At 42.5% G+C, this 14678-nt stretch overlaps 1 protein-coding gene across 1 annotated transcript in view; it reads right to left on the bottom strand.

The window, feature by feature from the left end:
- LOC124143806 (arrestin domain-containing protein 3-like) overlaps window positions 1–14678 on the bottom strand; it is a 43639-nt gene that overhangs the window by 15566 nt on the left and 13395 nt on the right. Inside the window, exons 2-3 of the mRNA XM_048401867.1 lie at window positions 14359–14505; window positions 1703–1929 (exon numbers count right to left, since the gene is read on the bottom strand). Coding sequence (XP_048257824.1) covers window positions 1703–1929; window positions 14359–14505 — 374 coding nt within the window. The remainder of the gene's footprint in view (window positions 1–1702; window positions 1930–14358; window positions 14506–14678) is intronic.

Raw genomic sequence — 14678 nt, 5'->3', positions numbered from 1 at the left:
GATTTCATTTTGTTATCTCTAACAGGATATATTAATATAAAATGTGCTTTCCTCAACATATAACGATGGTTAATATCCTATACAAGTACCAGCCTGATCTCTGTGGTCTCTCATTGCTGTTATATTATATTATTCTTGTGTATGAGTCACGGGTACAGAAAAACAGAATTGAATACAACGGAGCCACTGCGAGTAATCGATGAACCAAGAGGTCTGGGTTCGCTTCCCTGCGCGTGCCAGGCATGGCGTGACATGGCGTGACATGACGTGACATACAACAATACACGGCGTAACGCATTCTCACTCGTCTGTACACGGACGCAGTGATGCCCCTGGAAGGCATACCGCAGTGAAGTACACGTGCTGCGACCGCGGTCAGAAAAGGTTCTCCAGGAATTTGTGTTATTTCTCATTGCATTTTCTGGAGTTCATGCACTGGAGTCCATTTGGATCCCACATCACGTCAATCTCGGTCGTCGGTAAATGAGCTCCAACAGATTTATGCTGCTGGTACGAGACACGTGTATTAAAAAGGCAAACTGAACTAATGAAGTCTTTCACAGCTGACAAAACTGATAATTATGATGCTCTGGACCAGGTAGCTGTAGATAATAACAATCTGGTATCTACACAACAACTCCAACTTTGTTTGAATGTGTGTAGGGTAGTACAGAATGTCCTACATAAAATGTCTTCTGTATATCCGTTTTTAGAACTGAAAATCATCAAATATTTCATCATAACGCCGCACTCAGCAATATTATAGTTATATGACGGCGGTCTGTAAATAATCGCGTCTGGCCCAGACAATTCACTGATTGACATCATGAGCATCGGTCCACGCAACTGGGATACGATGACATGCATCAACCAAGTCAGCGAGCCTGACCACCCGATCCCGTTAGCTGCCTCTTACGACAAGCATAGTCGCCTTTTACGGTAAGCGTTGGTTGCTGAAAAAACTGTCTTACGCATGTAGTCCAAGCATCCAACATACTTCTTAATTTGTCTTTGCATCCAATTTAAGAACCCTTGAGTCATATCAGTGTACACGGCTGGTACAAGAAATTAGACTGGGATTCTCGCATAGAATGCATGATGATGCTTGCTAATCATCATCTCTAACTCCAGGGCTAGCATTTCGGTAAACCTACACATTATTTTATCAAGATCACGTGAGCCAATCACATCTCATCGTTCTGACATGGAGGTATGATAACCACTAGATCCATTACAATATCAAATTACCCGCCCCTGATTTCCATGTGCCAATTTGACAGTTGAGCAGTGACCAGGCTAGGGCTGGGACGAGTCCAAATGCACTACCCGGGTACCCACCCCGCTATTACAGCAAGTCTGACCACCCGATCCCTTTAGTCGCCTCTTACGACAAGCATAGTCGCCTTTTACGGCAAGCATGGGTTGCTAAAGACCTATTCCGACCCGCATCTTCACGGGTCAACTTGTTGAAATTCTTGTATACATTTAAAGCTGACGATTTACGTCTTCAACTTCATTAATACACTGTAAATATTTATGAAAGAGACAAGACTTCCCGGAATATAACAAGACTTCCCGGAATATAAGCATGACACATAGAGTTTACACACCCCTTGATAAAAGTGGATGCGCAACGATGCCACAGTATATGACTGTACATTTTAAACATTAAGTCACATGCTTGAGAGCAGCCAGTACCTACCCCCGATGACGGCTCTCTGTTCAGATCCATGGGGCAGATTACCGTGAAGACTTTCTTGGTAGAGTAGTCGTTCTTCCATGGTTTCTCCATTGTAACCTTGACCCAGTAACGGAGGAAGCCGTGTTGACCTTCAAATGAACTTGGCAGATTGCCCGGTAGCTCAAACTGAAAGGGGTACGTGTACTGACCAGGGGCTAGGATCTTCTTTTCGTCATTGTTACCAGACCCTGAAAGAATGTTGAAGCATTGGGGTTATAACGTATTCACGAAGGTTATTGTTTAAGCCCAGGGACACGCTCCACAAAGCGATCGTAGCGCTACGGCTGCCCTTAGTCTATGTAAAACTGTGTTACGATCGTCTTCGCGCTACGATCGGTTTTTGGTCCTGGGAACCGGTCCCTTTATTCGTAATGGTGCGTGTGGGTGCGGGCGTTAATTTTATAGACGAGGGGTCAAACCATTCAATAATTTGAGGGATGGGCTTTTTGTTTGAAAGGAATATTTTTGTAGTCAGCGCTTCACAACATACAATTCATTCTCTTAATTAAGGAGGAGGAGAGAATCTTTTCTTGAGAATAGTATTTTTTTCCCTCATTTGAATCCAACAAACTGTTCATTTGCTGAACACCATCACACAATCTATTATCTTTCACCATTAACACAAAAAACTGACGTTTCGGCATTTTCCACCAAAAGAACTATTAATTTTGTCACCACTGGCAACAAACCTATTCGTCTCATAAAAAACTAAAGGATGCTCCCCAACACAACATCTTGTCTCTAAAGAAAATACAGTTTCACGCAGACTCCCATAGTGGCAAGTAGCATCAGTACTTACTTCACAACGGTTATCTAAATATGGTCCTTAAAAAAGAGAGATGTGTGGTCTGTTCCATATTGAATAAAGACAAATGCCGAAAGGCCTGTCTTAGCTCATGTTGAATTTCGGTATGATAAATTACTGAATGTCAGTAAGTCTCGTTCGTAACGCGCAAGCATTGCACTAAACAGACAAGGGATTTTAAAATCTAGAATCGATTTATTATAAAAATGTGATATGGGGTCAACCACGACTGTTGATCACGGAAGCAAATTATGCAGGGCGTTTGTTTACTGCAGTAGAAGTAGACATGATGTGTTTTTATAAATCGGAATAACAACTGCCAAGATTCCGAACGACTGATCCTGTGACCCGTGGTTATTACATATTAAATTTCATGTCCTTCTGTTTCGGGCACACAGAATCTAGATCACCCATCACAGCTAGCTTCAGACAAAAACGGTTAAAGAACAAGAAAAGAACAGTTTATCCCCAAAACTTAGCTCCAAGATACCTTAAATTGTGACCTTTATATCACTGAAATCATTATTCACGAACCTAATAGCAGTAATTATCATCGCTGCGGGGTAGAAATTAGGGTCATTATTTCCTAAACTATACACGACTCCGTTATACATAATGCATGTATGAGGAAAGTGGACAGTGTATTAGGAATTACTTTTAACAGGAAATATACCAGCCACCTGATATAGGCCTTGTGTCAATGTGCTGGTGACAAATCAGAGAAAGGCGTGGCTCGTATGGTTAATCTGTGAAGATTAAAGACAGCAGACAGGCAATCAGACTTAGTCCTTCAAGTCACCCCATCAGGCAACCTTTCCGACAGATCCACGTTATCCCATGAACCGACGAAAATCACTCAGGTGGTCACGATATGGGGCGTGGTTCATACTGTGGACTGTTGACCATGCTGTCGACCACTGGTTTGACTGGCCCAGACATGAAAAAGGACAGACTACTGTGATATAGCTGCAACATTGCCCATCGACACTCCTGGGCCACCATTGACAGTTATGAGTGCACTAGAAGACCAAGGATAATAGTCTTATATATACTGATGATGGAGATCGGTGGTCATAGGATCAACCAGTGGTTTACCTTTAGACTGACACTTTGTCTATGAAAACAATTCTTTAATATACTTGTGCTAATTTTTCTTTCATAAGAATCTTTCCTCCTCTTCTGTTTCCATCAGGGAAACTAGACTTGGTTTAGTTTGGCCTAGACTTGCCTAGGCTTTTAGTTAAAAAACTAACAACCCCAAAATATATATACAAATTCGGCAGTCATGGCGCAGAACTAGTTTGCCTTGCCCAGATTTGATTATTCACGGTAGGTTGTGAAACAGTTTGAACACTGCTGATTGCTTAAAACACGAACAACTTCAGTCACCCAAAGCGCGAGCCAAATGCATAATAGGAGTAAATATAAATGCATTGTGAAATATTTGAGGAGACTGGAGACAGTGTAGCAATAAGTAAGATATGCAGTTAGGTTAGGATGTGATGGAGACGGGAACGGGGCCTTCACTAGACGCGGGACCCGGCTCCACGAGATTATCAGAGTTTATTCTGTCGCCGATTTATCGCATTTTCATGCCAAAGCAGACAAATGGCAAAGATATGTTTTGTATATCGGTGGCGTCCTTGTCGTCAAGAAAACTGTTGTAAACAGACGCGGTACTGTAAAAAGCTGTAAGATGGACAAGCCAAGCTTCAGACAAGTATCCTCATTACGTGTTTAATATACATTGCGAGCATTCCGATGTACGAATCATTGGCATTGTTGTGTAAACAAGCAATCATGTCAGACAGAATATAGACAGAACAATGCTGCCTGATAATTATCTAGTCAGAGATATGCTTGGCATTAACAATTGCTTAGATCCACGGTGACATAAGTAGATGCTGGCGCATTGCCAGGATACATGACATGTCCTTGTGACGTAGCATTCTTTGAGCCTTGTTTCCGTGACTATATGCAGCCTGCATCCTCCCGCCTGCACTATATGTGTTGAAAAGGGTAGGGAGAGGTGACACAGTGATTAAAGTGTTTGCTCGCCACTCCGAAGGCCCGGGTTCAATTCCCACATTAGCACAATGTGTGAAGCCCATTTCTCGCGTCCCCCGTCCTGATATTACTAGAAAAGTGCTAAAATTCTACGTAAAACCATGCTCGCAGTAAAAGGTGAGATGGTGTGGGTGTGGTCACGTGCGGGTTCTCCCCGTGGCCTGGAGTCCATTTTAGACTGTGTAAATAGGGTAATATGTGAAACCGACACATTGTCTCTGGGTTCGTCCGGTAATCATTAACTATAAGACCGATAGACATAATAAAATGTCAGTTGGAAGACACCCAACATGATGTGTGAAAAATCTGAATAAAATTTGTGATGATTGCCTTTTTGCCGAGCCAAGGCCAATTTAAAGTATAATCCTTATAGGTACCCTGAGGTGTACATACAAAATATAAAATAAAACGCCGCATCGGGTTTATTTCCTATCGAAATATGCCGAAGGGTAGTGGGATTTAGTTACGTTCATTGCAGTGGTGATGGGTATGAAGGGCGGCCATGTTTGCGCTACGCTGGTTGGATGTGTGACCAGTTCGTGCAATAAGATGACATAACAAAGATGGAGAGGAAGAGTTAATTCTACGCCGTGCATCAAATCAATAAAGTCATGTCATGAACACTACTCTCTTCACAACCCCACAGCTGTCGTAAATTAAGCCGCTTATATATTTAGACAGATTCGGTATTTATAGTCTAAATAATTATTGCAAGTGTTTCCACTCTAGATTAAAGAGAACACCTTCATGGGTCTCCTCCTGCCGTCTGACTGCATTTTCAATTGTCTCGCCTTTAGTGCACTAATCAACAAGTGACCTTTCACCCTGACATTTCCATAACCATGGCAACCGGAAACAAATCATACGCACCGTAAATCTGAACAACCTTGCCATGTCCCTATCAGATGGCTTTGACCAGAGAAAGAGATTTTAGTGATAATATAACGAACACAACGCCCCTCCTCGCGCGCTCCTTCAACTCCGACAAGTACCCAATGGGTAATTATGTTGTAAAGTCTCGCACCAAGGCGAATGAAGTTTTAATCTAATTATCCCGTAGCAAATGGAGTGTTCCATGGAATCAGGTGGTAAATTTAACATGAGACGGTAAAGACGACACATGGTGGCACCGGAGGTCAGCGCGGTAATGAAAACGAGGCAACGACTGCTATGATTGAAATGGAACGGTAAAGATCGGGTCAGCATGTTCTTGCACATTATTTCAAGGAATCGTGTAATTGTGTCAATGGTTAGACAGACTCTGGTTGTATAATCAGAGTAAAATCGTAGGCTTTTGAAACAGTGAGTGAGTGGGGTTTAACGCCGCTTTAAGCAATATTCAAGCAATATCACAGCCGGGGACACACGAAATGGGCTTCACACATTATACCTTTGTGGGGAATCGAACCCGGGTCTTCGGCGTGAAGAACGAACGCTTTAACAACGAGACTAGCCCAACGCCCTTTTGAAACATGGAATTCAAAATATTGTCGGACAGTAACATTGTATTTATCAACATGTGAGTGGGTTTGGCTGACGTCCGCAACAGCAGATCTACATCTATTTCAGTTACAACAATGCTTGTCGGAAGAAAGCACAAAGTGGCATTTTGATCACAGACGTGTGTTCCATCTACGGGCAGAACAATGGATGACACAAGGATCATAATCGGGGTGAATATGGGATTCGAATCCCTCCTATAGCTAAGGGACACATTTCTGCCCAACAAACTGCAGCGTCAGAGGCCGCTGATCTCCCATTTTAATCTCATCATGCATCCTCCTTCGGGATAGAAGAGCTCCCCAGCAACCTATGCTGGTCGTAGGAAGTGGATTAGTCTCGGTGGCCTGATTGATTGCGTGTTCTCGTACCCCTACAGCATAGAACGCTGCTCACAATATCAATCACTGGTTTGTCTGGTCCAGACTCGAATATTTACAGGTCGCCGTCATATATCCGGAATATTGCTGAGTTAAAGTATTCCGGCGTTAAACAACAAACAAACCATGTTAATCACCGTTTGACTGTATAACTATCACTGTTTATTCATAAACAATTTCGACGTTTGAAACCTCAACTTTTATATTTAGATTTGCATTAACCAAATATGAAAATACTACATTTTCAGTGATAAATCATACCAATTTCCACAATATAAAACAGAGTAAATTCTTAGAAAAAAACCCATTTTGTCTTTAATACATGTACCATTTTTACTTCACGGACAAGATCTAAATAAATTGACGTGAATCACAAATCTACACTATATCCCATATAGAAGGTCAATATGCAAGTCATAGGTGTGAATATTTTATCACAGCTCGGAGAAATGACCCTACACATTTCCTCCATGAATTTGAAGGAGCCTCCCGGATGGAAGCTGTTTTTAACGACATTGCATAGCTGTGTTATCTTGCCGCACAATTATAGACCAATACTTTCAATAGCATCTTCCAAATTTACGACTTCACTGTGCGTTAATTGAAATAGATAAACCCCTGTGGGTACAGTTGGGACATATTTAATGGGAGAAAACAATCAAATTGGTGAGAAGTCTACGAAGCTGTCAGGGACGGGGGATGACGGATGCGTCTATTTCTGTTTCATTGGTACTGGGCGCTAATGCCGAGCGCAGAAGGTGTTGATGCACGCCTTGAAATCGCCAGTCTGTTTCTAACGTGGGTATGAATTATAGGTCTAATAGAGGTTCTGTGTAAACTTGGCGATGGATGTAGAAGAAAGTGTTGACACGAAAAGTAATGAGTAGTCTTAAAAGGGAAGCTAATTGGTAAAGGTATTCCAAGAATTGTGTCTAATGCAATACTGAGTGAATGAAGATTGATAAAGCATTCAGCAATGGCAGAACTCTATTACGTGTAATGTAAATGATCTAGTCCGTGTCAGAGGAACCAGTGGTTATAGCATGAGCAACGTTCCGAGGCGTCGTGGAACGATGGTACATATTCAGACATACATTGGTGTCACATTGTATGTAAGTTCCATGTCAAAATAACCAACTGATCGCTAAGTGTAAACATCATCTAAATGTGTTACTTTCTGGCTAATGAGGTCACAGAAGCTAGACGTTACCGCCAACTGTAATTATTCATTACACACCTTCATTGAGTGAGAAGTGTAAGCCCGCTTTGCATAGAGTTTTAGTTAACTCACAGCGTGTCTGCGTAATGTGGCGGTGAGTGGGGAGAGGTGGGGGGATAGCCCCAAGTGATGCATGTTAAGCGATACTGTACCACTTTGGTAAAACCCACGAGCGCGGCTATGGTGCTAACCAATGACCATATTTAGGGCTAATCTGGAATTAGCCATAAAATTTGATCCAGACAAGCATAAGGGATGCAATTCTGAAACATCGAATTGCGCATGTTTAGCCTAGTTGTTACAGTGTGTGCCTTGCCCCCCTGACAGCTCTAGTCCCACACTGGGATTCATAGTCTTCACGTCCGTTAACATCAGCGTCGGCGTAAAACCACTGGGACCTAACATTTTTTGTTTGTTGTTTAACGCCGCACACAGCAATATTCCAGCTATATGACGGTTATCTGTAAATAATGGAGTCTGGACCAGACAATCCAGTGATTGACATCATGAACATCGATCCACGCAATTGGGATACGATGACATGTAGTATCAACCAAGTCAGCTAGCCTGACCACCCGATCCCGTTAGTCGCCTCTTACAACAAGCACACTCGCCTTTTACGACAAGCATGGGTTGCTGAAGACCTATTCTAACCCGGATCTTCACGGGACCTAAGGGTGGACCATTTGATTCAATGAAAAAACACAGCTCATAATTTTGTGTAAATAAAAAACTAACTAACTAAAAAATAAAATAACTCAGCCTCAATAAAAAGTCTCGACTACAATTTGGCCGCCCTCATCAATACAGAATATTTCGTGAGCAAAGCCATAATCTTTGACAGAGAGACATGACCACGAGAGACAGTATGCCCGTTACCCTTGTTTCTCAATAGTCATTTCAAATCTTCAATTTTAAGAGGCCCTAACAGTTGTGGACTGTGATGGGAAATGACCATTAAGCATCATATACTTGCTTGGTCTTAGAGCGAGTCCTGCTTCTTAGATCTTTTGGAATACTGCCTTGAGGTGACTCAAATGTTCCCAAAACGTTTTAGAAAATAGTACGTCATCTACATATATTGGTATGTAACGCCAAATCATTTCTTTATTGCCTGTGGTTTGCAGACTTGCCATAGGAGCATTTTTGAGGCCAAAAGGGAGGCGATTCCATCCAAAAATACCATCGGGTGTAATTTAGGCCGCCTTGTGTTTTGCATCTGGATGCAGTGTTTTTTGTCAGAAGCCACAAGCACAATCAAGCACACTTAAGATATTGGCTGAGGTGGTAGAGGGAAAAATATAGGTTTGGTAACTGCATTTAGGTGCTATAGCCTACGGCAAAGCGGTAAGAACTATCACGTTTTTTTAACCATGACAATGGGAGTGTAACATTCAGAAGAACTGGGCTTGAAACATTTCTTGCACCTGTCTGGAACATTCTTTCCTAATGGGTGCGTTATGCTTATTAAAAGGGAGTCTAATGGGCCAGGTGTCACCTGCTTCTATTTTGTGATGATGCAAGTGAATGTGTCCTAATTCTGAGGCAAAACCTGATCTTTGTGATTGGAGAAATGCATTTTACTGTGTACTTGGACTTTCAATGTTTTTAAAATGATTTTGGCCAAAGCCGCCTCACCAACGACATCGACCATCCAATGTGCCTGTAAATGACCATCAGCCTGGTGACTGTCTTTCGGCTACAGCCACGTGGGCATGCGTTGCTTCTTGATGTATCATACCAATACTTTTTCTTTCAGCAGTACCATTAATAACAGCATGTTAATTGTCACTGTCCCACGGTTTGGTCGTGATGAACAGAGTATTGTTCCTTCTATACCCATATCTTTGTAGGATGCCATGCAGCAAGTACAGCAATAGTTTCCATTTAAACTCCAGTTCCACTGACCTGGGTAATGCAGCACGTACATTACTCAGCACACTGTTGTGCTTATGTTTGGGCGATTGATTCTCAACCATTTTGTAACACTATTCGGGGTTTGGATGTGTCCAACTTTCAGTTTGGTATTTTTTATTTTTTATTTGTTTACATCAAAAGTTATGTCACTTCAGGGGGGGGGGGGAGAGAACCACTCCCCTCCCTACAACACTTAGATATGACTCAACACAAAGTTGTTTCAAGCGAGCGAGACTTTCAGAATGTTCGAGAATGTTGTTCGTTACAAGATAAAAGAGTCTCAATAATGCTCTATGTTTGGCATCACCTGTGTCTATCTTTAACCCTTCAGTTTAGAATTGGAAACAGGTGAAAGCAGACACAACTTTAAAGGCCAAAAAATATCCTTACACCTCCCAAGCAGCGAGCCTCAGGGGCACACGTGTTTCAAGGCTGTGATTGCGCCCATGTCACAGAGTTGCGAGAACCGTGCAACAGTGGGTATACAATGTACGGGTCATACGTCAGCGTTCTCCGTCCTACACAGATACAGGGCAAGGTGAATAGCCTGACATTTGTGTTGGTGGAATATCTAGGTATAGAGTGTCATATGGCTTTGATAGGATGGGAAGAACATCATAGTAAAAAGCACTGGGCTTTGTGATCCTGGGGCATGGCGTTAGTGGTCCCTCCCCTCCCCTTCACAGGAGGTGATGCTTCACAGATGTGGCTCCCTGGAACAAGTCGAGATGTAGGTGGATTGCTACCCTTTGTACACGTGGATAAATAACCACCGAATTACCCTAATGTCAGTTTACATAAGTGGAAATCCGGTTATATGCAAATGTCGAGGCTTATAAATATATTATTGAATATGAACCTGAACATCACCAAGCCTGTCGAGCAGCAACCGTTTGATCATCGAGGAATGGTGAATGAGAAATATAATGTTCTTATTTGGTCTCCGTCTACAAAGTTGAAAGTCTTCTATAAAAGAAAACATATTAATTCTTACAGCCGACGTTTTCTCAAGAATGGAATGGATGCCGGGTGCGCCCAACTCCAATCGAGATATCTGGTTATACGGAAACCCCCAACCCGACACGCACGCACGCACACACACACCGAAACCCGCCACACACACACACACACACACACACACACACACACACACACACACACACACACACACAGAGAGAGAGGCACAGACTCACTAATACAGGCACACCACACACACAAACACCTCACCAAAGGTTTCTATATCATTTCTCGCCACATATCTAGTTTCGTAAAGCTCTCCAATTATTCAAAATTAATCATATTTTGCGCTATATATTTCAGTTACAGTTATTCATGAATCGGAAGCTATCTTTATTGCCTGACAGTAAATTCAAAACGTTTTGCTCGTTGCTTTCACCGATTTAGAGATAAAACAGCTGTTGATGAAAGCAGGGGTCGTTTCAAACTGAGAAAGATTCTTATTGAAACAAACCCAAGAAAACATTAAAAAAAAACGCAACCACACAGGTCAAAGTAGACTTGCACAAGTCTATAAGTCAATAATTATTAGTTTAAGTCATAATTTCTAGATCATGTCAATAACAAGAACAAGTTGTCCCTATAAGAGACTGGAGTCCTCAGATACTGCCCACATATCTTGGCTTGCCTGTTATAAGGATATAATCACTACACATCCATGAACTTTTCTTTCAGTACAGCCTTGGAGCAAGGGTAAGGTCCAACGCGTAGCAGGGGTCTGACCGACGAAGTATCGCCGGATTCTGGCCCCAGAACATTTCAGCACCACACACTGCTTGGGGGACCGGTGACGCCATGAATAGTATTGGTAACATTCATGGACTACTGAGCATGTAACCTTGACAGGGTTAGACAGGAAACAATTTATGATTTCTATTGCATAAATGAGATAAATCAGGCTCGGTGGTAACAAAAAAACCTTTATACTGAAATTTTATTTTACCACATTCCTAAAATTTAAAATATGGTGGGGGATTTGTAAACAAAGTAAAACGCCTCACCAACGGGTGGTATGAACGAGACTAACATGTTAACTGTGTTTACATTTTCTAACAGTTTTATTCAGTTCAAAGTTGTAGCAAAGACTGAAGCTTGGAGAACTGACTCAGAATTAGAGCCCTCAATTGCGACAAGCCAATGAGGACTACCATCATTGGTTTTTACTCAGTACAATTTAGTAGAGAGATGGGCTAAATCGAAGTCAGAAGGCCGATAATTCATTATGACGGAATCGCATTAAAGATTGCAGGGGACATTTAATACTAAAATATGATGGTTTGGAGATTAGATTTAATCAAAATGTTTTACATTAAACGTTTCCACGATCACACAAGCGAGAATCCAATATCAATCAAAAATCAAATAAATGTTTTTATGACTTTTGATACCGCCCCGTCGAGACATATTTTCTCTGTTCTCTTCAGGCTGCTAAATAGATACACACGGAGTAAAGTGATATTGCCATATCTTTCAACATAACAGACACAGCTATTTCAGACAGAAAGATAAACACAAAATAAATCCTCTCCAGAGAGCTCTATCTTTATTTTTGCAAAGAGCTTCAGACACTGTATTGCAACCGGGTAGGGAATTCGAGTGCCGAACTCATATCAACGAAATCCCGTAAATTTTGGTATCCTTTAAATAATTAATCCGTAGCATAGCTTCTTGATGATATTGGTTCCATGCCGAGAGACTGATTCGCGTAATGGGCCAACACGTTCGATAAGTTACTGATGGGTCTTTATTAAGTCTTCATGCTGCTAAATATAGAGAACTCTGACAGTTAGCAGGGTGGCTAATGAACAGCTTGGCTAAAGTGGAACGCTTGATAAGCGAGAAGACTGTGAAATGTGCAGTCAAATACATGATTGAAATAAATAGCTTTTCCAATAACTGAAATAGATGTCAGGCACATTGGACTGTTGCAACCCTTTCGACACCATTTTAGGGACAGTGTGTTCTTGCAACTTTGTCGACGGGTTTTTATGGACAGTCTGTTATTGCAACTCCGTCGACAGGTTTTTAGAGACGGCGTGTTGTTGCAACTTCGTCAACGGGTTTTTTAGGGACGGACCGTTGTTGCAACTCCATCGACACCTTTTAAGGACATAGTTCAGTTACAACTCCGTCGATAGTCTTTTAGGGACATTGTGCTGTTGCAACACCGTCGACATCTTTTAGGGACATTGTGCTGTTGCAACACCGTCGACAACTTTTAGGGACATTGTGCTGTTGCAACACCGTCGACAACTTTTAGGAACAGTGCGCTGTTGCAATTCCGTCGACAGGTTTAGAGACATGTCGCTGTTGATCTCCACCGACAGTTATCGGGGACACTGGGCTGTTGCAACGCGGGTTGCGACCATAATTGATATTCTGGATTCGCTGTTCCATCTCTGTACACAACTGTTAGGGACACTGCGTTGTTGCAGTTCGGGCCTCACCGGGACAGTTGGTATAGGCATGCACAATAACAGATTGTCTTTAATACTTTAGGTGTAGCGATGTGGCCTTGTTTTGAGGATACATTTGCTTGGACCTGGAGCTGTTTAGATATAGAAAAGAAGAAGAAAAAAAGCGTTGATAACAAGTATTTGTCACAGAGTGACGAAATATCCCCCGCCATATACACCATAGTACCAAATATGAAGACAATCCAGCGATTAGTTCTTGAGATATTGTGGCAACACCGTTTTCCAACTCCAAAAACAGATTTGCCTGCTGTGACCTTGAAAATGGGGTCAAGGTCACCAAATCTGACAGGTGTATGCGGTGTTTGTATATACACTATAGTTCCAAATATGAAGACAATCCAGCGATTAGTTCTTGAGATATCGCGGCAACACCGTTTTCTAACTCCAAAAGCAGATTTGCCTGCTGTGACCTTGAAAATGGGGTCAAGGTCACCAAAACCGACTGGTGTCTGCGGTGTCTGTATATACACCATAGTTCCAAATATGAAGACAATCGAGAGGTTTAGTTCTTGAGATATCGCGGCAACACCGTTTTCCAACTCTAAAAGCAGATTTGCCTGCTGTGACCTTGAAAATGGGATCAAGGTCACCAAAACCGACTGGTGTCTGCGGAGTCTGTATATACACTATAGTTCCAAATATGAAGACAATCCAGTGTTTAGTTCTTGAGATATCGCGGCAACACCGTTTTCCAACTCTAAAAGCAGATTTGCCTGCTGTGACCTTGAAAATGGGGTCAAGGTCACCAAAACCGACTGGTGTCTGCGGTGTCTGTATATACACCATAGTTCCAAATATGAAGACAATCCAGTGTTTAGTTCTTGAGATATCGCGGCAACACCGTTTTCCAACTCTAAAAGCAGATTTGTCTGCTGTGACCTTGAAAATGGGATCAAGGTCACCAAAACCGACTGGTGTCTGCGGAGTCTGTATATACACCATAGTTCCAAATATGAAGACAATCCAGTGTTTAGTTCTTGAGATATCGCGGCAACAAACAGGTGGGACGTACGGACGGTCGGACGGACGTACGGTCGTGAATACTATATCCCCCGCCTCGCGCTTTCGCGCGGCGGGGGATAATAAGTTCGAATGCTGTAAGTAGTCAGGCCTGTGACAAGGAGTCTACTTACCCCTAGATACAAGGAACCAGGCCGACAAGCGAGTCTACGCCTGTGGATGGGTCAACCTACGCCAAGGGGTACAAGGAGTAACGCCTATTGACGACAACTTACCCCTGGGGATGAGGGGATGTGACACGTCGAAATATTCCTCCGTGGCAGCGTGGTGACGGATTTCCCGGAAACGACTCTCACCCGGCCCCCTCATCAGCTGTTCCGTCCAGTGCACGAACGCCCGTCCCCGAAACGTGATCCGGATGCCTGGGGACAGAAGAGTGAGTTAGTGAGGGTGATCAGTTTGAAGACAAGTATTTCAATCATGATGAACAGTCAGAGGTGGCGCAGGATGTGGACATGTCACATCCGCGAGCCACTAACCCGTTGACGAAGTATTATAGATAAAGAAGTTTATTGTACATAAACATCCACAGGGG

The sequence above is a fragment of the Haliotis rufescens genome, unplaced genomic scaffold (assembly GCF_023055435.1).
Source record: "Haliotis rufescens isolate VD_foot unplaced genomic scaffold, xgHalRufe1.0.p SCAF_1, whole genome shotgun sequence".
Classification (NCBI taxonomy): Eukaryota; Metazoa; Mollusca; class Gastropoda; order Lepetellida; family Haliotidae; genus Haliotis; species Haliotis rufescens.
Note: the sequence above shows the minus strand (reverse complement) of the source record. Positions and strands in the feature narration are given on the sequence as shown.